Consider the following 25889-nt stretch of genomic DNA (forward strand, 5'->3'; position numbering starts at 1 on the left):
AGGGGGGGTGTTGCATTATGGGAGCAGCTGTTGTTTATGTTTACATGCCTGAGAATTCTTCTTTTTTTTCATTGTGGGGCGAAAGCCCACCACTGTTGTGATCTCACCATGGCTGCTTTCTATTTTAGAACCAAAACCCTGTTCAATTTCTCTAAAACTAATGGTATTTAGAATTAGAATAGCCTACACTGCAAAAGTGAAACCTTGTTGATTGGCTGTCAATTAAAATATGCTTTACCATAAATTTGTAATTGTTTTAGTTGTTTTTTTTGTAAACTTATGTAAACTCCTCTGATTCTGGCAGATTAATACATACTGATTCAGCACCACAATGTTGTATGTTTTAGAGATGCATGGTTGTCTTTCCAAGCAGGGGAGCTCACACACGCGAGTTAGCAGAATAACAACTATAGCTGCCGGCCGATCAGTGCATAGTCCACCTCTGCTTTGGTTAAAGTTTGAACTGATGTTACTGTCTGGGGTTAGGGTTAACCCTAACCCTAACCCTGTTATAGTTGTTGGAACATTAACCGCTGCCAGAGCACTGATGTGGACTTTAAAGTGGTGCTTTTGCAAGGATAGCAAAACATGGAAGAGTCACAATAAAGAATGGTTCACAAATCAATCAAACCTTTATTTAACCAGAACATTTAAAACCCATTGAGACCGAGGTCTCTTTTTCAAGGGTGATCTGGACACTTTTCACGTCCTACATCCATGACTTACAAACATAGTACAAAACAAATAGACAGAACACAGTACAACATTACAAACTGTCAGTAGGCTACCACTTTATGGTAGCTAATACAGACAAGGAGTGTTATGAATAAACATGTAAATAGTCTGGGACAGCTGATTTCCTACAAAGATGGGGAAAGTACATTGGGGTGAAAAGGTTGTCATGAAAACAAGTCCCTACCACATAATGTAAGCAAGGGAGTGTCCATAACTGTCTGGTCTCTGCTTGTCCCCGTCCTTGTAGTCTCTTCTCGCCAGCCATGCCTTAGTCTGCTCAGACAGTTTTCAGCCCAGTAATAACACATTCTGAACCCTAACCCTAACCCTAACCCTAACCCTAACCCTGACCCTAACCCTAACCCTAACCCTAACCCTGTTTCCCACAGTGACTGTGTCTGACCTGGATGTGAGTATTTCATCATAACTTACTGGCCACAACATCGTGAACATATCAACGGCCCTCTGAGGAAAACCAGCAGAGCACAGCGTGTGAGGAGCTTTAAATACAAATAACAATATCCAATTAACATGTTATAGTAGGAGCTGGATCATGTAAGACATAGACAGACATTTAAGAAACACAACAAATTCAAATATTTCCAATTAATTTTTGTGCCAACTCAGACTGTATATTCAGCTAGAGTATGATTATCAAATTGAAATATGATAGTGGTTTAATCCAATATTGCCTATTTCTCATCATTGGTGGGATGTTAGATGTATAAAACAAAACAATGATTGTATCATTCATGGTTTGGTAAAAAAAGATCCAAGTGTTCTGAATACTAACACAAGGGTACAGCTTGAACATACTATATACTAGGGCTGTCCAAAAGAAATCGAAATTAGAAAAGAAAATGTTTTTTTTTTTTTTTTTAAAGAAGTTCGAACCTAAATTTGAGAGTTTGAATATTGTAATATTAATAATTAATATTATTTATCAAAAATTATGCAGCGATTTACATTAATAACAGAACATTTATAGGCTACAATTTATTTACGGGCAATAATCCAATAATCCAGACCCAGTACCTTATCGAAAGATGAGTTAACACCTCAGAGAGGGGTAACTGTGTTCACAGTACAATATTACCGTCAAGGGTTATTTTATTAGGCTATTACATTCATGAAAAATATTTTTATTTTATTTTAAAACATATACATTTGAATATCGTTCGAACTCTACTAAATTAATTTGAATATATTCAAACTCAATTTCATGGCACTTTTGACAGCCCTACTATACACATTTGGACTTTTCATTAGGTTAAAAATGATTGCTGTCATTCATGCAGTGCAACCTCAGTATCAAAGACATCCAGTCCGTTTGACAGATTTCACACAAATCCATAGAGACAAAGGACAGGTCATATTTGTGTCATATGTACGTACACACGTGTGAGAGACGCATTTAAAAGATAAGTCCATCTTTGTCTCTGGTACAGACAGAGACAGTCTTTATCAGCGCAGGATTCACGGGGCAGAAACATGAGTCTTGATCAGTGCATGTCCAGACTGCTGGTTTGCTTTATTGCAGTGGACGGCCTAATGGCTCCTCTTGTTATTAAGACTCTCATCTCTCAGCCTCCAGGATGATGCTGGCCGGTTGGCTGGAGGCTGGCTGATTGACGGCTGCAGGCCACCCAGGGGGAGGCGTCTGAGAGGGCCGCTGCCCAGGAGTCCACAGGCCCTGTTGACCAGGGGCCCAGCTGACCTGAGAGGGGGGCGGAGTAGCCATGGAGGCCAGGGGACTGCTGCTGTTAAAGTTCTCTGAGGCCTTCAGACGAGAGAACATCGTGAGCGCATCTGGGAAGTTGGGAGGTGTTGCTGGCGTGTTGGTTGGAGTGCTCATCTGTGGGGTAGAGATAAACATGGTCATCCCTAACTTACCGTTTCATTTTACCACATTATTCATCCACAAAATAGGCGAGAGCAATATGAGAGAACATTCTTACAATAACAGTTGTGGCAGAAAGGAAGAAGTTTCCCTTAAGGGCTGAACTTCCTGCTCTCAGTGGGCCCTTCAGCTGACACCACAGAGAACAGCTCCCAGGAGAGCCCCATGTCCAACAAACATGTTCCTCTGACTTAAGGCACCAGAAACCATTGTTAACAGTCACCTTAACCCTGCAAGGGTTTCCATGCTGTTCCCTGTTGTGAGGACAGGATATCCACCGCAAATAATAGATGTGCACCATAAGCAATGTTATTCAATCATTTATGATGTACATAACTATGCTGACAGACACATTCAAAAACTTGGCAGGTAAAAAGGAAATGATCCTCTGACAAACTCAAACTTTTAGTTGTAAATCACAAAAATGGAAAGATTCACAGAAATCGCTGCTCTGTCCCTATTCTCCACAAGCACACACCAAGACCAGTCATATATACACCAAGACCAGTCATATATACACCAAGACCAGTCATATATACACCAAGACCAGTCATATATACACCAAGACCAGTCATATATACACCAAGACCAGTCATATATACACACCAAGACAAGTCATATATACACCAAGACCAATCATATATACACCAAGACCAGTCATATATACACACCAAGACCAGTCATATATACACACCAAGACCAGTCATATATACACACCAAGACCAGTCATATATACACCAAGACCAATCATATATACACCAAGACCAGTCATATATACACACCAAGACCAGTCATATATACACACCAAGACCAGTCATATATACACACCAAGACCAGTCATATATACACACCAAGACCAGTCATATATACACCAAGACCAATCATATATACACCAAGACCAGTCATATATACACACCAAGACCAGTCATATATACACACCAAGACCAGTCATATATACACCAAGACCAGTCATATATACACCAAGACCAGTCATATATACACACCAAGACCAGTCATATATACACCAAGACCAGTCATATATACACCAAGACCAGTCATATATATACACCAAGACCAGTCATATATACACCAAGACCAGTTATATATAAACACCAAGACCAGTCATATATATACACCAAGACCAGTCATATATACACACCAAGACCAGTCATATATACACACGAATACCAGTCATATACACACCAAGACCAGTCAAATATACACCAAGACCAGTCATATATACACACGAATACCAGTCATATACACACCAAGACCAGTCAAATATACACCAAGACCAGTCATATATACACCAAGACCAGTCATATACTGTATACACACGAAGACCAGTCATATATACACCAAGACCAGTCATATATACACCAAGACCAGTCATATATACACCAAGACCAGTCATATATACACACAAAGACCAGCCATATGTACACCAAGACCAGTCAAATATACACCAAGACCAGTCATATACACACCAAGACCAGTCAAATATACACACGAAGACCAGTCATATATACACCAAGACCAGTCATATATACACACCAAGACCAGTCATATACACACCAAGACCAGTCATATACACACACGAAGACCAGTCATATATACACCAAGACCAGTCATATATACACACACCAAGACCAGTCATATATATACACACCAAGACCAGTCATATATACACCAAGACCATTTACCATTAAGACCAGTCATATATACACCAAGACCAGTCATATATATACACCAAGACCAGTCATATATATACACCAAGACCAGTCATATACACACTAAGACCAGTCATATATACACACCAAGACCAGTCATGTATATACACACCAAGACCAGTCATATATATACACACCAAGACCAGTCATATATATACACACCAAGACCAGCCATGTATATACACACCAAGACCAGTCATATACACACCAAGAACAGTCATATACAGTTTATACACCAAGACCAGTCATATATACACACCAAGACCAGTCATGTATATACAACTACGTAGCCGCTGTGTGTATGTTGGTCAATGAGTATGGCGGATATGGAAAGACATTGAGGCAGTTTCCCATAATAATAATAATAATAATACATTATTATTATTATTATTACTATTATTATTATTGTTATAATAAATATTATAGTAATGATACTAATAATAGTAATAATAAAAACAATAATAATAATAATATTAATAATACCCATAATAATAATAATAATAATTAGGCATTAATCATAATAAACATAATGTACACTTACCATTTGATGGTGATCATATGGGATATTGGTTTCTTGAAAAAAGTCACTTAGTGCAGTCTACAATGATAGAACAAAGAAACAGTCATGTCCAGTCTAGTGCCCATTTTGACAGAAAATATATACACATTCATATTTCAACGTCGTATAGCATTTGCTATAATGCAGCCAATAGCACCACACCAGACATGTATTGCATAACAATAGTGACTATAGCCCACGCGATGGTATAGCTACTAAGCCCAAACTACTGTATTCAAAATGTGTCCTTTTTTTTCATGATATATTTCTAATCTAAAACATAATAACTGTGATCTCTGCATAGAAACGACCATGCACGAGGTACTGGTACGCTTGCTTGCTCACCTCAAACTGCCAGTGTGCCGCTTGTAGAAGCTGCCTGGTCTGATGCGCATCCTGCAGTCAGGACTAATTGATTCATCATAACTTGATGCTTTAGTTCGTCCATTTTTTGCCGAAGCGAGCTATTCTAAGTGTGTTCTAGTCCTTGAGTTATTCCGTCACACATTTGTAGCTCCGTTAGACAAAGCAACCTTTAGCGAAGCAACCCCAAATGTTTACAATAGGTTTGAGCTGGGTCTGAACTCCAGTATCCTAAAGCTCTTTGATTGGAACTTATAATGAGGGATGAGTCTTATAAAAGAGGGAGGATCCTGGAGAAGAGGGAGGATCCTGGAGAAGCTTCCATCCAATCACAGGTTTCTGGTCCTACGGTTTTTCAAAATAAAGGTATCTCATAAACATATTTGTTTCCCTCTGTTAATTAATTCGTTTGAAACGTTGATTTTGTATGATAACACCCTCATTTAGGATTTAATACAATAGGATGGCAATACATTTAATCTAATCTAATAACAATCGAATGTTGTTGTATTGTTAAAAGACATTTATTGTGAAATGTGTGTTTGTTTCCGTGGATTGTTTTTGCTGAGCCTCGAAATCCTCTTGGTTTATAGCTTTGTTGTGTTATCCAGTTGAGGTTTCTCTAAAATGTATGATTAGGTCGTTTAGTTGAGCTAGGTAGCAACTGTTATTATTAGTTCGATAGCAATTAATGTAATTGTCTACCTTTGCTATCGCAATTTACTACTGCAAGTAGCACTACGTCGCTAAAGCCACTATCTATCTAGCTGGCTAGCCCTAGCACTAGCTAACCCTAACCCTAGCACTAGCTAGCTAACCCTAACCCTAACCCTAGCACTAGCACTAGCTAGCTACGCTAGTCCAGCTAACGTGACCGTGATCAAGGCCCCAGACCAGTAGACCAGGAGACCAGTAGACCAGGAGCTACTGCCCTAGCTAGCGAGCTGAGAGCTGAGAGGAGGACGAGATGGGCTCCATACTGAGCCGGAGGATCGCGGGCGTGGAGGATATAGACATCCAGGCCAATTCTGCCTATCGATTTCCACCGAAATCAGGTAAGTGGGTTACGATAGCTAGCTAGCTCGAACCAGCACGTCATCGAAACACTGGCGGATAGATAACAACTATCAGCCAACAAGATAAACTGTTATCCACAGCTAACCCACCTTCAAGAGTGGGCCAGAAAAACAGAACCAGTCTGGCCTCAGCTGTCCCTAACGTGGGCTATATGCATTAGTTTCCCACTCGCCAGTCCCTCTTGATCATCGCAAGGCTGCGTGTGAGCTTGTTTTGGCTCTTCACATGACTATTTAGTTTAGATATAGCTAGCTAGCCCTAGACTATTTTGAGATACAGTTAATTAATTGCTACATGCAGTTCATTTGATAGCTGGTGTGTCGAAATTAACTTTTTAGCTCTCCAGACAAATGTCTGGTAGATTCTACCCGCCAAACTTTTTTACCAGCCCAAAAATAAAAATGTATGTAAACAGACTTTTTGTGTCGAGTATCATACATCCAGTATTTTTAATATGCATAATAACACATTGTGGTGCGTGGTGAATAAAAACAGTGGTCAGAGCAGATTGTAAACAAAAAATAATTGTATTTTGTATTGATAACATCAACAAAGTAATGTGTTATGTGCAGCAAAAAATGCTTATGTACATTCTAAGTATGGGCCCCGCCCCCAATCCTTAGTTGTCTTCACTAGACTCCTCGTTTTCAGAACCCCCCCCCCACCCCCCCTCCATCTTATTTTTGTCCATAAAGTCTGGTCTTCTGCTCCTTATGTTCTCCTGCTGCCACAGCTCCACAGCACAGGTGGGGTTGTAGTCCTGTATGCTTGGAGAAGACAGCTGCACCAGCAGTAGATCTGAGAGGGCTTCAGATAGTAGCCTAGAGTGCCAGTCTGTCTTCACCTGCTTCATTACATTGAAGCCCTGCTCACACTCTGCTGTGGAGGCCGGCAGGGCCAGAACAGATCTACCAACGCCAGAATGTCTTGGCATGAGGACTGAAGACTTCTGTTGATGCACACCAGCTGGTATTCTCGAGTGTCTGTGGCTCCTGATAGAGGTGGGTCTTTAGGATGGCCCACTGGTCAGGGATCAGATCACTATACACCCCGGGCTTGAAGCATCCACCAGTGAAATTTCACAAAACATACCTTGTTTTGTACTTCAGTATCACAGCTTGAGTAGCAGACAAGGAGCTGTGGGCCTCTGCTGGTGACAGTTGACCTTTGCAGACAGGCGGAGAGGTTGCTCAGGTGGGTGAGCACATCATGGAGAAAACTGCAGAACTGGACCACAACAGACCCTCTGGCAGGGCTGAAGAACTTCTTGGCCTTGGCCTGCTGAACAGCCCTGCCACCTTGAGCATCAGGAGATTACATCTGTAATACATTAGAAAATACAGAGAAGCAATTAGCCAATTACATTCTTAGAGATATCATAGTTCCATCAGCAAGTCCCTATAGCGTTGAAATTATGTTACTGTATTACATTAAGAGCCACTACCTGTTCCAAGTGCTGAAGGATTCCCTGGTAGCCCCTTAAGAAGTGGTCCAGTGCACGGAGCAGGTGCCCTTCCCAGCGGGTGCCCTACCCAGCGGGTGCCCTACCCAGCGGGTGCCCTACCCAGGGCACCAGTGGTGTATGGCTGAGAATGCAGACGCTTCATTAGCTCTGTTGAGTGGGCTGACATGGTAGAACGTGTACAGCCCACTTAGGAGGTCTTCAACCCTCTGGTATACATTGTTGCTCCGGATTTCCAAAGGCTAATTGAAGGCGGTGTGCCATGCAGTGTACACCAATAATGTACTGCCGGTCCTGCTTAATGCAGCTTACGACTCCATTCTGGGCTCCTGTCATTACCGCTGCCCCATCCGTGGCCACAGCAACCAGCTTCCTGTCCCAATCTGAGGACACCTTCTCCATAACGCTGTTGATGGCTGTTGTGATATGGGCCACATCCGCCTTCTCCACTGTCTGGATGCCCACACATGTTGAGCAGTAGCGGACATAGACCAGCTCCTCCTCCTTTTCAGCGCTGTCAGCCATCTGACAGAAGAGACAGAAACTGTTCTTTCTGAATTCCATGTCCAGTTGTCTGCCTCTCCACTGCTGCTTGTACCTCAGGAAGGTCCTAGCCTGGAAGGTCCTAGCCTGCTTGTACCTCAGGAAGGTCCTAGCCTGGAAGGTCCTAGCCTGCTTGTACCTCAGGAAGGTCCTAGCCTGCTTGTACCTCAGGAAGGTCCTAGCCTGCTTGTACCTCAGGAAGGTCCTAGCCTGGAAGGTCCTAGCCTGCTTGTACCTCAGGAAGGTCCTAGCCTGGAAGGTCCTAGCCTGCTTGTACCTCAGGAAGGTCCTAGCCTGCTTGTACCTCAGGAAGGTCCTAGCCTGCTTGTACCTCAGGAAGGTCCTAGCCTGCTTGTACCTCAGGAAGGTCCTAGCCTGCTTGTACCTCAGGAAGGTCCTAGCCTGCTTGTACCTCAGGAAGGTACCTCAGTAGCCTGCTTGTGTTCAGCCCACAGCCACTCCTTTCTTTTCATCCAAACTGCAGAAAATGAGCATCAAATTAGATAACTAGCTAGCGGAGCACTATCTGATTGACAGGACTTTTACATTCTGTACGCGCGGAGAACACCGGCTCTCACTCTTTGCACAAGCTGTTAATTCACTTGTGCGCTGTGGCTGATATTTTGTTACAAATCTTACTCGTGCTGAGCCATGATATTTCTACCAAAAATGTCACCCGCCAGAGTGTCTGCTGGCTTCCGAAATGTACACGCAAAATTAAAAATCGACTCGCATTTGGTGCTTGGCGGGTGTTAATTTCGAACCCTGCTAGCTACCCATACTCTATAAAGAATAGAGAGAAGACACTGACTGTTATCATTTGTCATAATTGATATGTAATCTTTTGATGTTGTATTTTCAGGAAACTATTTTGCTAGTCATTTCTTCATGGGAGGGGAGAAATTTGACACACCACATCCTGAGGGATACCTATTTGGGGAAAACATGGATCTCAACTTTCTTGGAAATAGGCCAGTACAGGTAAGGCCACTCTTTGGTCAATGTACGTCACAAACAATACTTTCAGAACAGTTTCTGCAGTTGGATCCCACATATTTGATTTTTAATAACATGAGCATGTTTTATCTCTGATCAATGCTTTGTCTCTACTTATTGCATTCTTAGTTTCCATATGTGACCCCAGCACCCCATGAGCCCGTGAAAACCCTTCGCAGTCTGGTCAACATCAGGAAGGACTCGCTGCGCCTGGTCAGGTCAGAGAGAACCATGTGGAAACATTTACTTGACCTGAGATCGCCAACTTTAGATACATAGTTGTACAAAGCTAAACAATTGTTGGACAGGGTCAGCTAATTGTGTTTGTGTGTTTGATTGCCAACTAGGTACAAAGATGACTCTGACACTCCTACAGAGGAAGGTGGGAAGCCCAAGGTTGTGTATGGTGTGGAGTTCACATTTGATGCCGATGCCCGCGTGGCTATCACCCTGTATTGCCAAGCTTTTGAGGAATTCTCCAACGGGATGGCAGTGTAAGTGTCTCATTTGAAACCTTTATCTTACTTCATGGATTCCGTATTAGATTGGATGTGTATTTGAACAGTTCACTCACATTTATTTCACCTCCTCTTCCTGTTTTTCCACTGTAATGATCTCTTTATATATACACTGCTCTAAAAATTAAGGGAACTCTTAATCACAGAATAACACTGTCAATTAAACTTCTGGGATATCGATCTGCTAGCTAGGAAGCGTAAAGGATTGTGAATTGCTTATTATTGTGAATGAGGCGGTACCTGCAGAGGTACCTGCACAGGTAGTCCAGCTCCCATTGTCGGACCCTAAGCTGGTGCAGTGGGCCTTGGGCTCCCCCTGGTGGAGGTCTGGGAAGACGCCCAGACGTTGTCGGGAGTGCATACTGGCACTTGGGGGTCATGCACACTACTGAGTCACATTATGAGTTGTCCTGGTGAAATTGTTGAAGTTTTATCAGCCTGTGATATCAATTTTTGATTTTGATTTTTCGATGTGATTTGGAATCCAGCCCCCAATGGATTCCTGATTTTGGTTTCCATTGACCATTCCTATGTCATTTTGTTCTTGACCAATTACACAATGTTGTTCAACTTGAATATTTCGTTCATCGAGATCCGTGATGTGTGATTTAAGAGTTCCCTTAATTTCTTTGAACAGTGTATGTGTGTGTGTGTGTGTGTGTGTGTGTGTGTGTGTGTGTGTGTATATATATATATATGTGTATGTATATGTGTATACAGACACACATCCACACACACATACATCTCGCCATATCGTCAGTCAAAGATCAGATGGTCGTGGGTCTCTAGCAACCAGCCGAGTGTTTTTGTACTATTTCATGAATAGTATTTAGGGAATCCCCCCCTTTATAAGATCTTGACAACATTGTCCATCTGTTCTTTGTAGGTATAACCCAAAAGGTCCGGGATTGATTTCTGAAACTGTACACTATAAGAGAGGTGTAAGCCAACAGTTCTCCATGCCGGCTTTCAAAATCGATTTCTCAGAATGGAAAGAGGATGATGTGAGTATAGTATTGTTATAGTTTTATATATATATATATATATATATATATATATAGTTGTAGTTGTAGTTGTAGTTGTAGTTATATATATATATAGTTATAGTTATAGTTATAGTTTATATATATATACATGTATATATATATATATATAGTTATAGTTATATATATATATATAGTTATAGTTATAGTTTATATATATATATAGTTATAGTTCATCCCTGCTGATTAACTGACTGAACTGTATTTGATAGTCATCTTTTGAACATGAATTGCTCTTTCTTTTTGTCCTTTATAGCTGAACTTTGACCTAGACCGAGGCGTGTTTCCCATGGTGATCCAGGCTGTGGTGGACGAAGGGGATGGTAGGCTGTCACCCTCTCTTGATCAACACAAGCTTTGCATGGCTGAACTAATGCACTAAAACAGCAGGGTCCAGATGAGCTGTTTTGAATCCAGAGTCATTATTTCCCTGTTTATTCATTATCCTCTTTCCTTCTCCAGATTGCCTGGGACACGCCCATGTGCTGCTGGCAGCCTTTGAGAGAGTAAGATGTGCATCCATCATGTTATTTTGCCTTCATACCGTTGTCAGTTAGAGCTGACTGATGACACAGTTCATTCCTTTCCAGCATGTAGATGGAAGCTTCTCTGTCAAGCCTCTGAAGCAGAAGCAAATCGTAGGTTGAAACATATTTTGCTGTTTAAATAATTATAGTTCAAGTGCTGTGATGTACAGAATAAATATGGTTTACAATGATGGTTACATGATGGTTAATATGAAGGTTAATGATCCTCTGTGCTGTCCTGTTCAAGGTGGACCGTGTGAGCTACCTGCTGCAGGAGATCTATGGGATAGAAAACAAAAACAACCAAGAGACCAAGGTTTTCTGAAAAATCATTATTTAACTCATGAAAAATAAATGCTTTCTATTTTTATTTTATGTAATTGCCATATATTTTATTTTTTATTTTATTTTTTAAACATGACTGGTCGAAGGTAGCTATACTTCCCTCATCAGTACAGCCCTAGACATATAAACAGCATTACAATTCTATGAGGGGTTGATGGATACAGCTGTTATATGCCCTGCAGGTGGGACCATTGCATTCCTCTATATATTTTTCATGACTGAGTTGTTTTTTTCCTGCAGCCATCTGATGACGAGAACAGTGACAACAGCAATGAGTGTGTGGTGTGTCTGTCCGACCTCCGGGACACGCTCATCCTACCCTGCAGACACCTGTGTCTCTGTAACTCCTGCGCAGACACTCTGCGTTACCAGGCCAACAACTGTCCCATCTGCAGACTGCGTAAGACTCGGACGCTTTCCCACAGGGACATCATGTCTCCATGTCTCCTGACTCCATGACCCACAGGGACGCCATGTCTCCATGTCTCCTAGCATGACTCACATCTGTCAGACATCTCGTGGCCATGATGTCCTTGGATACTGTGGTTGTAATTAATGGCTAATTTGAGTGAAATACAGTTCACACTCACCCTCTACATTAGGCAAATGGTCCATATGTTATTTATGTCCAGCTCAGTGTCATGTTTGTGTGGCCTGTGTGTGTGTGTCATGTTTTTCATTCATTAACCTTTATTTATACAGGTGAAATAACCCATTGAGACCCAGGGTCTCATTTTCAAGTAGGCAGCAACAGAAAGTTACAGACATACAAGACATGCAGGACAATATAAAAACACAGTATACATTAAAACACAGTCGATATAAAAGTGAAAGAAAACAGGATCAACTGTGTGTGTGGCCTGTGTGTGTGTCATGTGTGTGTGGCCTGTGTGTGTCATGTGTGTGTGGCCTGTGTGTGTCATGTGTGTGTGGCCTGTGTGTCCCCAGCCTTCCGGGCCTTGCTCCAGATCCGAGCCGTGAGGAAGAAGCCCGGAGCGCTCTCTCCTGTGTCCTTCAGCCCGGTGCTGGCCCAGACCATGGACCACCATGAGCATTCAGTAAGCATCACATACCCCATAGGCCATGTCTTCAGCACAATGTCAAATATTTATGGACAAGCCTGATATCACTCGGTGATAACCTGCTGTCCTCTGAGCCCTGACATTGATCTGCTAATCCCGTGGATCTGTACCTGTCGCTGTCCTGCTCTGAGCTGATTGGTCCTGACCTGTACCTGTCCTGCTCTGAGCTGATTGGTCCTGACCTGTACCTGTCCTGCTCTGAGCTGATTGGTCCTGACCTGTACCTGTCCTGCTCTGAGCTGATTGGTCCTGACCTGTACCTGTCCTGCTCTGAGCTGATTGGTCCTGACCTGTACCTGTCCTGCTCTGAGCTGATTGGTCCTGACCTGTACCTGTCCTGCTCTGAGCTGATTGGTCCTGACCTGTACCTGTCCTGCTCTGAGCTGACCGGTCCTCCTCTGTGTCTCCAGAGCTCAGATTCTGTCCCTCCCGGCTTTGAGCCCATCTCCCTGCTGGAGGCGCTGAACGGCCTGCGCTCGCTGTCCCCCTCCGCGCCCTCCGCCCCCCTCTATGACCACATCAGCTTCTCGGGGGGGCTGGGGGGGGAGGGCCGGCCGCTGGGCTCCCCGGACCACTCTGGGGAGGGAGGCCTGCAGAAGGGGAAGGTCAGCAAGTCACCTGACAGGTAATCCTGGGGGGAGGAGCCACTCTGCTGCCTCCTAATGAGGGCCGGAGTTAGTTTCTCACCATCTATTTTAGTTGTTAGTGTTCATATGTTCATAATGTTCATATACCATTTGTTAGGAATTGTATAAATCTGACATCTGTCCCCTGTCCCCACGTCTGTCCCCTGTCCCCACGTCTGTCCCCACGTCTGTCCCCACGTCTGTCCCCACGTCTGTCCCCTGTCCCCACGTCTGTCCCCTGTCCCCACGTCTGTCCCCTGTCCCCACGTCTGTCCCCTGTCCCCACGTCTGTCCCCTGTCCCCACGTCTGTCCCCTGTCCCCACGTCTGTCCCCTGCAGCGCCCTGCGCTCCCCGTCGTCCCCCATCCAGGAGGAGGACGAGGAGAAGCTGTCCGAGATGTCCGACGCGCAGCCCCACGCGCTGCTGTCCAGCAGTCCGGCTCCCACCGAGGTGAGTCCCTGTCTCTGACCTCTGACCCGGGACCACGTCTCTGACCTCTGCTCTGACCCGGGACCACGTCTCTGACCTCTGACCCGGGACCACGTCTCTGACCTCTGACCCGGGACCACGTCTCTGACCCGTGACCCCGTCTCTGACCTCTGACCCGGGACCACGTCTCTAACTCCGCCCCCTCCTCCCCCAGGCCACAGAGGCCCAGGATGTAGCAGAGTCCCTCTCCCCAGACGACGGTAAGCTCCGTCTCAGTGGACATGTGTAAAGATGGCCGCTATTCAATCAACACTGCTAGAATTACAAACTAGAACTAGGAAGTGCAATGACCTCTGACCCCTGTGGGCGGTGCAGAGCTGCCCTCTGGAGGAGAGATCCTGCAGGACTGCAGCAGTGAGCACAGCAGCCTGACCAAGACCGAGAGTGACCCGCCCGGCGACCTGTCTCTGCCAGGTGAGACACCGCACGGGGACAGGAAGTGTGCGTGCATGTGTGTGTGTGCGTGTGTGCATGTGTGTGTGGGAGAGTGAGTGAACATTGATGCCTAACAGATGCTAAATATCAGTGCATAAATATCTGTAAGCAGTTCAGTTCATGGTGTAAAGTATTATGATGTGTGCCCTAACCCACACCATGAACTGAACTGCTTACAGACATGTGTGCACTGACGGGAGCGCCGTCTCTAATCCTGCTCACAGGCTTTACTTCCCCCCAGCTTTGCATCATCTAACCTGTGTGCTGTTGTTCTTCCTTTTTTCCTAACTTCATTTCCTGTCCCCTCCCCTGGCCTTGCTCTGGCCAGCTCTGGGTCCTGACTCCTGCTCTATTGGTATGGAGGAGTAGCTGTGGTATGTAGGCTGCCTGCCTGGCCTGCTTCTCTCATGTTCTACACTGAGCCTCATTCTCCATCTGTATCGCCCCTTCATATTTCATCCAGTCTCAGAAGGTCTGTCACGTCGTTACAAACGCTATCATGCAAAATAACTAAGTGCTTTGATAGGTTTGATAGGTTTGAACTGCTTGGGTCCCTCATGTCCTCCTGTCCTCTCGTCTGTATGGGGTCTTTAACAGCGGTTTCATGCCGTCTTCACAGGGTCTTCTGAGTCCACAGAGAGTCTGAAGAGTCAGAGCACCAACTGCTCCAGCCAGCCTCTCCTGCGCCCCAGCAGCCTCCATATGGAGGATGAGCAGCTTGACCCCTGAGGAACTCTGGACCCCGACCCTTGACCCCTGAGGAACTCTGGACCCCGACCCTTGACCCCTGAGGAACTCTGGACCCCGACCCTCACTTCACTCCTCGCAGACCCCCACTCAGTCAGGATCCAGTCACCTTGGCCTACCCACTAATCTCCAAGGCTATTGGTTACCACTGTCTCCTTACCCTAACCACATTGGCTAGCACTGTCTCTGAGTTCTCTAGTGGAAGACACTATGATCCGTCCTCTTAAGATCTCTGGGTCACAGTCCTGACAGTCCTATCCAAATCCCACTGTACTTGTAAAAAGAAACAATTAATTAGATTGCTTTGACAACAAACATTTTTTTAACTTTTAGGCGGTGTGTGAGATTGTGTTGTGAAATATCTGTGAGCTGTGTTTGGGCTGTGGTGGGAAATGGTTTTATACGCCATTGGATTCCAGAGATAGAATGATCACTACCCTGATATGGTGATACTACCCTGGTATGGTGATACTACCCTGATATGGTGATACTACCCTGATATGGTGATACTACCCTGGTGATACTACCCTGATACTACTACCCTGGTGATACTACCCTGATACTACTACCCTGGTGATACTACCCTGATACTACTACCCTGGTGATACTACCCTGGTGCTCTAAGCACACTTTCACTTCCCTCTATTCTGTACTCGTTGCATGACACTAATCTGATTAGAGGGTTAGGGTTCATGGAGCCCATTCCTGATTGATTATTGCATTATTGCATCTATGGAAGATGAGTAGCTCCTTATTAGAATCTGTCGGGGCAGTTTGACATGAAGGATGTTTTGAAAGCATACATGTTTAACCCTCTGAACATTTGACATTTTTAAACATATCGACAGGATTGTGTGTTTGAAGTGATTCCATGCTGATTTGTCTGTAATCCATTTCATCTGAGTGCTTCAACATTTCAAAGTGATCCATTTTAATTGCCCCAACTCTTTTTATACAGAATTATGTGATATCTGTGTTATACCTGTTACTAGAATCCTGTGTAGTCATTTGCAAAATGTATATTTGTGTATTATAGAGAGAGAATCTAGCAGATTTCAGTAATGGAACTAGGTACAGCTACATGCACAAAACTGTGTGATGACTAATAGATGTACAGCTACATGCAGCTTGATATCCCAACACAAGGGAAGGGAGCAGCGAGTGAGGATGCTATGCTGACTGTTGACCAGTGTTTTTGTCTTCGATGTGGCAGATCTCTGTGCAGTCTTGTAGTGGCAGATCCCTGTGCAGTCTTGTAGTGGCAGATCCCTGTGCAGTCTTGTAGTGGCAGATCTCTGTGCAGTCTTGTAGTGGCTTCGAGTCGATGGCAGCATCTCTTAGTGCTGTAGCTGCAGAATGGGGGTCAGACGTCCTGGCTGAACCAAGGCCTTCCGCAAGGCTGTCAGACTCACAGGGTCGGACTCTGGTCCTGTACACAGCACCATGCATAGATCTATGTGCCTTGAATAGCTAACGTGGCTGCTTGTTGCATTGGGCTTTAGTGTTCTTGTGATGAACTTCTGTACAGCAGCTGTCCCTGTAGCCCTAGCCTAGCCCTGTAGCCCAGGGGTTTTTACAGCTGAAATGGTAAATGTATGTTTCATTTGGTTTTCTATCTACATGGTCCTTGTTAGAGCGGACATTCTAATACAGCTAATTATAGCTAACAAAATGGTTCAACAATTATTTTGCATCAATTTACCAATAACCCCTGTAATCAGAAAAGTAATTCTTATGTGAGTGATTTGATGGTTTTAGTTCAGTACTGTGGCCTATATTCTTCAATGCAGTAACATTGCATTTTAGTCATCAGGTCAGCTTTTGCGTGTGAGTTTCTTAATAGAGGGGCTTACTTCTCACTGCTTTTAGCATAATAGCCTGTTAATTCATCGCTTGCTCTGCTCTGATTGGGTGCCATTTCCTCTTTGATACACTGTGCCTTCTTGTTCCTGTTCTGGCTTTATTGACCTGGTATCCAGGAGAACACCACACTGGGTGATTCATGGCTCTCAGTAAAATCTATATATTGTCTGTCCCTGTGTGTATAGCAGCATGCATAACAATAAACAAATACATGTTCAGAAATTACTTCACAATTTTGTTGTTGATTATATAATTTCATGATTCATGTCAATTCAGTTGAATCGTTCTCTCTCAAGTCAGTGTCCTGCGTGATCAAGTTTTAACAATATATGGCATAAATTGAATTAAACGACTTTGAAAATGACATTTGGGACTGCACTTAAATGGTGTGTGTGGTGTCTTTATGGTGCTTGGAGTGTAATTTACCAAGCCTCATGAGACCATTACTGCGAGAACAGGGCCCTCGTGTTCCCATCACTAGCACGGATTAGTTCTGCGTAGTATTGCGATTTGACTGAGGAGAGGATGTCTTTATACTGAAGAATATGGGCATGGTAGATTTGCTTGTGAACAGCAAGTCCGGTCTTCCTGGAAAGCCGTTCCAGTTGGCGTCCTTTAGCTTTGAGTTGACGGAGTTGAGGTGTGAACCAGGGAGCGGAGTGGGTGAAGGAGACAGTCCGAGTTTTTAGGGGAGGGAGTGAATTCAGCATAGTGTGCAGACCATCATTGTAAAAAGAAACCAGTTGATCAGGGGTGCCCGGGTATGTGATGTTGGGGAAACTATCAATACCTGTTGTGAGTGCTGCTAAATTAATATTTTTGATGTTGCAAAATGAGATGAGACGTGACTTTTGTTTTGGATAGTGTCAAACTCAAATTGAATGATACGAGCATGTGATCAGAGATGGGAAGATCAACAGCAGAACAATTAAACGGAGTGACATCAGAGCAACCTATGTCCTTTAGAGTGGGCGGGGAAATCAATGTGCTGTTGTAATCCAAAACTGTCCAGGCAAGAGGTAAAGTCCTTAGTGAGAACATGATTCGTGTTATCCATATGAATATTGAAATTATATTGGAGGAGAGTGAGCAGATGTGGGTGAGAAAAATCTAATCTAAAAGCAGTAATCTAATCTAAAAGCAGTAAATTCATTAATAAAATCCTTGTTAGGTTTGGGTGGACGGTAAATATTTACTAAGACAGTTGGAGTTGGTCCATTCGGTTGTAAAGCCACTGATTCAAATGAATGAAACGCTGGCACTGTGACAGGCGATACATTCCAAGTCTCGCGGTACATTATCGCGAGACCTCTGCCTAGGTTAGCCGTCTACACAAACGGAACTATATCGCTGTCTGTGTTTCGTTCTAGCAATAATACATGTAACACACAACATTGGCAACAGCCACAGCTGTAACATGCACAACCATACTTCGTCTTCTGTTGAGTTTCTTGCGGATCGAAAATCAATGTACACACAGTCACAAAATAGTCTGTACAAAAGTGGTGAAAAGACGAGTCCCATCAGCGTGATTCTGGTTAGTTCGGGAAGTCGAGGGAACAAGTTGCTCTTCCGATATCCGTTCCAGAGAGTTCCCGACTGCCCGTCCTCTCTGGCAAGTAAGTAACTAACATTACCGAGTTAGCTCCGTAGTTTTAGATAAGTTCTGCTATTTATGTAGGTGTACATCCCTTCATTGACTCTTCATTTGCTGGAATGATAATTAGTCCAGCTAAATTAGCGAAAGAAGGCACTTTAGAACCTGTTAAGGTTAGCTAGCTACTTCAGTCCTGCTTAGCTAGCACTAAGGTTTAGGATGGGTTAGGGTTATATCAGCTTGTATCAGGGTTAGGGTTAGGGTTATATCAGCTTGTATCACCAGGGCAGGGTTAGGGTTAGGGTTATATCAGCTTGTATCAGGGTTAGGGTTAGGGTTATATCAGCTTGTATCAGGGTTAGGGTTAGGGTTATATCAGCTTGTATCAGGGTTAGGGTTAGGGTTATATCAGCTTGTATCAGGGTTAGGGTTAGGGTTATATCAGCTTGTATCAGGGTTAGGGTTAGGGTTATATCAGCTTGTATCAGGGTTAGGGTTAGGGTTATATCAGCTTGTATCAGGGTTAGGGTTAGGGTTATATCAGCTTGTATCAGGGTTAGGGTTAGGGTTATATCAGCTTGTATCAGGGTTAGGGTTAGGGTTATATCAGCTTGTATCAGCAGGGCTCAGTATTCACACCATCTCACCAGATTATTCATGACTAGGCTGCTATGTGTAGTGCACACGCACCGGGGTCTCCTGTATCTTAAACGACAATAAACATTGAACATTTTTTGTTGCAACTAATACGAATTCACGCGACGTTAACGCAATATCACTGATGATTTCTCTCTGTGTCCCAAGCAAAACAGAGAAGTCCATATGCACTGAACACAACAGGATATGTTCTTGAGGATCAGGATGGGGACTCAAGGTACTGTTCATGTTGCCATAATGTTTCTGTATTCAAGTTCATGTACACAACCCACACCAAGAAGAACACTCATTTGAACGGGCACTATGAACACAGGGACCATGCTGGTGATACTCTTGGTTGACACCCTTTCCTTTCCTCCAGTTGTGTTTTAGCTTGCTGTGTAGCTAAGAGGTACTGTAGGCAAATGCATGTCTTAAAGGAGTAGTAAAGGGAAAATGCATGTTTAGCCCTGTTTTAAGGTTACTTATGATCATATACAATGGTTCTAATCAAAACGTTGACAAAACTAGCACTTTTGAGAAAGTTGATAATTGCTCTACCACCGTTTTGGTCATACAATGGATGTGGGTGGGCACCTTGAAAAATCATTCAAAACATGTTAAACTCTCGATTTCAAACACAAGAAACTCACAAGGTGTTATGACATATAATTCGCCATAAAGTAAGATTCTAGTTCATCTGGAAAGGCTTCTTTTAAATATTTAGCATATCATTATTTAGTCGCAGCACATACGTGTGTAAACCTCCGCAAACTAGGTAGCCTAGCAACATAAACAATAACAATAGCTACCGTAAGTAGTTCCGCTTCCTGAATCCCCTCTGCGGATTGATCTACACATCTACAACGGTCGCTTCAATACAAGTCAATGGATATCATAAAAAGATCAATAAAACCCTACAGGATTCATACTTTGCGGCGAATTTGATGTCAGAACACCATCGGACACCAATTACCCCCTCGGTGAGCTTCTTGTCTTTGAAATCGAGAGTTTAACATGTTTTTGAATGATTTTTCAAGGTACCCACCCACATCCATTGTATGACCTAAACGGTGGTAGAGCAATTATCAGACTTTCTCAAAAGTGCTAGTTTTGTCAATGTTTTGATCTGAACCATTGTATATGATCATAAGTAACCTTAAAACAGGGCTAAACATGCATTTTCCCTTTACTACACCTTTAATGTGTCCTGTATTCACCAAAATATGTTCTACAGTACCAAACCATCTTAGTGGTTACTAAGCTAACTTTAGCTAGTTGGACAATAAACAATAACTTTCTGTCCATGATTGGAGCAGAGAAGAGTTAATTTCAATCACTGATTATAGATATGTCCTGGCTGACCTTTACCACTCAAGCACCACTAACCCTAACCCTCAAGCTGCATTTAGACACAATGATTTCAAGTAGCTCTAGGCCTACATGCCAACCAAATAATACACACAGGCTTTTTGCCCTTTGAACCATTTGTCTTGTGTGTGACTGTGACATGCTCTGAGGCCTTGAGCTTAACGTGTCCCATGTGGAACCCCCATGTGGAACCCCCATGTGGAACCCCCATGTGGAACCCCCATGTGGAACCCCCATGGGATAAATCCTCAGATTAGGATCAGGATCATCTGTTTAAAGATGGTGATAAGGCTGATATTGAAAGGCAATATCAAGTTACTTATCACTATTCTCAAGTCACTCTCAGGTGGTAAGATTGTAAGCTTTTGTTTTTGATGTCCCTCTGTTATGCATATTGTCCAATTGTCTGCTGCATTTTTCTTTTCTTTTTCTTTTTATTCTTTTTTTTCTTTGTACGGCCCCATTCCCATTTCAGAGAACAATCTCCATTAACTGATGACCAGTTGGTAGCAGGGTAAGACCAAATCATTCTAAACCACATTCACTATGTTTAGAACACCCCTGTCTTTATTTACCCTGACTTTTCCTTCCTGTTTTGTGTCTTGCTTATAAATTCTGTGTTTGCACACATATATGTATGTGTACGCCATCCTCAATCTCCTCAAAGTTTTAAGAAATTGCTGAAGATCCGATGATGAGTTGGTCTGGGTATATCATGCATTTCAACTATGACTTGTTCCATGCTTGCAAAACTTCTGTAGCAATACGTACATACATACATACATACATACATACATACATACATACATACATACATACATACATACATACATACATACATACATACATACAAACACACACATGCTGTTAACTGTGCGCAGTGTTGATTGTATCAGTTGCTCTTACGTATAGAATGCTTATTGCAAATCAGATCTGATCCATATGAATGTGTAATAGTGCTTATAAGAAAAAACAAGTTCACTTTTACAAGTATCCAATCAGTACATTTCTGCTGCAACAAGAAAGTAATATAGAGTAGGGGTTAGATAGGTTAACCCTAACCCTAATATAGAGTAGGGGTTAGATAGGTTAACCCTAACCCTAATATAGAGTAGGGGTTAGATAGGTTAACCCTAACCCTAATATAGAGTAGGGGCCCTTACTCCTCGCTCCATCTTTGTTGCTGTAATCAAACAAAATATATCTGATTGTTTTAATGATATATCTGGCCTGCAGCATGAGTCTGTCACCTCCCTTTACAGCCCTCTCCTCTCCTCCCAGGGAGGGCCTGTCCCTGTCTCCTCTCCCCCAAGAGAGGGCCTGTCCCTTTCTCCTCTCCTCCCAGAGAGGGCCTGTCCCTTTCTCCTCTCCTCCCCGAGAGGGCCTGTCCCTTTCTCCTCTCCTCCTAGAGAGGGCCTGTCCCTTTCTCCTCTCCTCCCCGAGAGGGCCTGTCCCTTTCTCCTCTCCTCCTAGAGAGGGCCTGTCCCTTTCTCCTCTCCTCCTAGAGAGGGCCTGTCCCTTTCTCCTCTCCTCCCCGAGAGGGCCTGTCCCTTTCTCCTCTCCTCCTAGAGAGGGCCTGTCCCTTTCTCCTCTCCTCCTAGAGAGGGCCTGTCCCTTTCTCCTCTCCTCCTAGAGAGGGCCTGTCCCTTTCTCCTCTCCTCCTAGAGAGGGCCTGTCCCTTTCTCCTCTCATCCTAGAGAGGGCCTGTCCCTTTCTCCTCTCCTCCTAGAGAGGGCCTGTCCCTTTCTCCTCTCCTCCTAGAGAGGGCCTGTCCCTTTCTCCTCTCCTCCTAGAGAGGGCCTGTCCCTTTCTCCTCTCCTCCTAGAGAGGGCCTGTCCCTTTCTCCTCTCCTCCCCGAGAGGGCCTGTCCCTTTCTCCTCTCCTCCTAGAGAGGGCCTGTCCCTGTCTCCTCTCCTCCCAGAGAGGGCCTGTCCCTTTCTCCTCTCCTCCTAGAGAGGGCCTGTCCCTGTCTCCTCTCCTCCCAGAGAGGGCCTGTCCCTTTCTCCTCTCCTCCCAGAGAGGGCCTGTCCCTTTCTCCTCTCCTCCCAGGGAGGGCCTGTCCCTTTCTCCTCTCCTCCTAGAGAGGGCCTGTCCCTTTCTCCTCTCCTCCCAGAGAGGGCCTGTCCCTTTCTCCTCTCCTCCTAGAGAGGGCCTGTCCCTTTCTCCTCTCCTCCCCGAGAGGGCCTGTCCCTTTCTCCTCTCCTCCTAGAGAGGGCCTGTCCCTTTCTCCTCTCCTCCTAGAGAGGGCCTGTCCCTTTCTCCTCTCCTCCCCGAGAGGGCCTGTCCCTTTCTCCTCTCCTCCCAGGGAGGGCCTGTCCCTGTCTCCTCTCCTCCCAACATTCACGCAAGCTCCTTTCAAAAACTCTGATCAGTAAATTACCTTGCAGGCTGATTTTCTATAGAGAATTGATTAGGTTGAAACAATAAGAAAAGAAAATCTAACGAAATGAATAATAATTGGAACCTTCTCACTTTCCCTGTGTCCCTCCTCCACCTCCTCTCCCCTCTACCTCCTCCCCCCTCCACATCCTCTCCTCTTCACCTCCTCCCCCCTCCACCTCCTCTCCCCTCCACCTCCTCCCCCCTCCACCTCCTCTCCCCTCTACCTCCTCCCTCCTCCACCTCCTCTCCCCTCTACCTCCTCCCCCCTCCACATCCTCTCCTCTTCACCTCCTCCCCCCTCCACCTCCTCTCCCCTCCACCTCCTCCCCCTCCACATCCTCTCCTCTTCACCTCCTCCCCCCTCCACCTCCTCTCCCCTCCAACTCCTCCCCCCTCCACCTCCTCTCCCCTCCACCTCCTCCCCCCTCCACCTCCTCTCCCCCTCCACCTCTTCCCCCTCCACCTCCTCCCCCCTCCATCAATCAATCAATCAATCAATCAATCAATCAAAGCTTTCTTTGTATAGCGCATTTCATACCCAGAGGCAACACAATGCGCTTTACAGAGAACAAGGGAGGTGGGCATATGACCCACCCCTACATATTCATCCTCCCCCCTCCACCTCCTCTCCTCCCCCCTCCACCTCCTCCCCCCTCCAACTCCTCTCCCCCTCCACCTCCTCCCCCCTCCACATCATCTCCCCCTCCACCTCCTCCCCCCTCCACCTCCTCTCCCCCTCCACCTCCTCCCCCCTCCACCTCCTCCCCCCTCCACCTCCTCTCCTCTCCCCTTCCACCTCCTCTCCCCTTCCACCTCCTCTCCCCTCCACCTCCTCCCCCCTCCACCTGGACTGGCTGCTTTACTCAGGGATTTGTTTCCTCTGTCCAATCAGGTTCTCTGATATCATCCTTGCCACCATCTTGGCCACCAAGTCTGATATGTGTGGAAAGAAGTTTGAGCTGAAGATCGACAATGTCCGCTTTGTTGGGCACCCAACCCTTCTCCAGCATCCTCATACCATTCAGGTAAGAAATCAGATTGTGTACATGTGCAACCCTAACCCTTACCCTAACCCTAACCCTAACCCTGACCCTAACCCTAACCCTGACCCTCCTCTCTGGGACGGGAGTCAGTCCATTATCTACAATCATTAGTCTTCCTATTAAGATCATTAGCCTGTTTGATCCTCAACAGTTTATTTATATCTACATTTGACTAAAACAACAATGGCTTATGTTGTGTAGGCTATATTTTACACCCTATATATATATATATATCAGGGTTTCCGTTAGAGAAGAGAGCTTCTTGTTTTTGAAATCGAGAGTTTAACATGTTTTTCAATGATTTTTCACGGTGCCCACCCACATCCATTGTATGACCTAAACGGTGGTAGAGCAATTATCAGACTTTCTCAAAAGTGCTAGTTTTGTCAACGTTTTGATCTGAACCATTGTATATGATCATAAGTAACCTTAAAACAGGGCTAAACATGATTTTTCCCTTTACTGCTCCTTTAATAGGCGTATGCCTTTTCTCATAGCATCATAAAATAGTATAAAATAAAAACAACACAAATAATTTAGTAGCCTAGATACTATAGCCTATTTCTCCTTACAGCGCTTCTTCGCAGCAGGGAAGCTTGCAGACTTGCCGACTTGAAATCAAAGGCAGGCCTACCAATTGTCTCTCCACAACTTGCAATGCGCATAAGCAGTGTGACCTTGTCCTCTCCAAAGTGACTGCGCTGTTTTGATTGGGTTCTGCAGAGAGAACCCTCTCTGCTGGCACACTGGGATCACGCAGGCTATCTTGGCCAGTGTGGCCCACTCGGGATAGAGTTCACAGAAATCTCAGATGAGGACTTCACATGCGGTTGAGAAACGCAAGCCTCCATATCCACGAAGCGCTGTCATTACTGGGATGGCATGGCGTTGCACACTTGTGGCATGGATAAGAGGGGCAGTGGCTGGTGCTGACCCGCTCTCGCTGGTGATTTCTTGGCCAAAATGACCACTGATGGTCCGGATGGCCGGTTGGGCATATTCTGTAAGCAGCAGGTTTATCCTACGGCTGGTTTTTCATCGCATATGCCTACTTGCCAATAGCCTACACATCAACAGAACAAAATTAATATTCGTTTTTTTATATTTAAAAGGAATCAGAATATGTGGGAATTTAATTTTAGCCTATTGTAGGCCCAATACAATTAGGGGGAATAATTTTGTTCGGATATTATGACCGGAGAGATTTTAATATATCGGACTTCAACTGATTTTTCCGGACAAAAACCGGTATTTACCGGTTAACGGAAACATATATATATATATATATATGTTTGTATCTATTGTATATATATATATATATATATATATATATATATATGTTTGTATCTATTGTATATATATATATATATATATATGTTTGTATCTATTGTATATATATATATATATATATATATATTTATATGTTTGTATCTATTGTGTATATATATATATATATATGTTTGTATCTATTGTATGTTTATGTATATTAGATGTCCAGGTAATGGAATCATGTGATCACTATTCTTCTTCATTATGATTGTTATATTTCATTACCTAACAGCACAATGATTCAACAAACAGTTTGCAGGACCATTTATCGTCAATGTAAATATGTAGGGGGGGTCGTTTGCCCTCCTCCCTTGTTCTCTGTAAAGCGCATTGTGTTGCCTCTGGGTATGAAATGTGCTATACAAATAAAGCTTTGATTGATTGATTGATTGATATTGTGACAACTTTATCTTATTTTGGTCCAGGTGTCCAAAACAGATCCGTCACCTAAGAGGGAGATGCCCACCATGATCCTGTTCAGTGTGGTGTT

General features: G+C 44.2%; 3 protein-coding genes across 5 annotated transcripts in view; 2 read left to right on the forward strand and 1 right to left on the reverse strand.

Annotated features, from left to right (window-relative positions):
• Positions 1-2311: 2311 nt before the first annotated feature.
• ubald1b (UBA-like domain containing 1b) lies at positions 2312-5372 on the reverse strand (the record flags this gene model as incomplete). The annotated part of the gene is given in 4 exon segments (XM_084439153.1): positions 2312-2590; positions 4907-4963; positions 5270-5303; positions 5305-5372. Coding segments are annotated over 4 exon segments (438 nt in total).
• A 514-nt stretch (positions 5373-5886) lies between these two features.
• On the forward strand, positions 5887-17328 carry mgrn1b (mahogunin, ring finger 1b). Of its 2 annotated transcripts, XM_084438292.1 has the most exons (17): positions 5887-6342; positions 9232-9350; positions 9495-9583; positions 9713-9859; positions 10770-10887; positions 11183-11249; positions 11389-11432; positions 11517-11564; positions 11701-11769; positions 12039-12198; positions 12747-12856; positions 13291-13505; positions 13846-13957; positions 14151-14196; positions 14312-14410; positions 14760-14805; positions 15051-17328. In XM_084438292.1, the coding sequence occupies exons 1-16, from the start codon at positions 6255-6257 to the stop codon at positions 14798-14800; spliced, it is 1572 nt and encodes a 523-aa protein (XP_084294418.1). In that variant the 5' UTR covers positions 5887-6254; the 3' UTR covers positions 14801-14805; positions 15051-17328. The 2 variants fall into 2 exon arrangements, with proteins under 2 accessions (XP_084294418.1, XP_084294419.1); XM_084438293.1 differs by lacking the exon at positions 14760-14805.
• Positions 17329-18445: 1117 nt separating this feature from the next.
• The window catches only part of nprl3 (NPR3-like, GATOR1 complex subunit), a 14801-nt gene continuing 7357 nt past the window's right edge, over positions 18446-25889 (forward strand). For both annotated transcript variants that reach the window (XM_084438290.1, XM_084438291.1), the window contains exons 1-4: positions 18446-18660; positions 19443-19512; positions 23920-24052; positions 25825-25889. The exon at positions 25825-25889 is cut by the window's right edge and continues 10 nt beyond it. In XM_084438290.1, coding sequence (XP_084294416.1) covers positions 18459-18660; positions 19443-19512; positions 23920-24052; positions 25825-25889 — 470 coding nt within the window. In that variant the 5' untranslated portion in view covers positions 18446-18458. The remainder of the gene's footprint in view (positions 18661-19442; positions 19513-23919; positions 24053-25824) is intronic.

This window comes from Borostomias antarcticus (assembly GCF_949987555.1).
Source record: "Borostomias antarcticus genome assembly, chromosome: 5".
Classification (NCBI taxonomy): Eukaryota; Metazoa; Chordata; class Actinopteri; order Stomiiformes; family Stomiidae; genus Borostomias; species Borostomias antarcticus.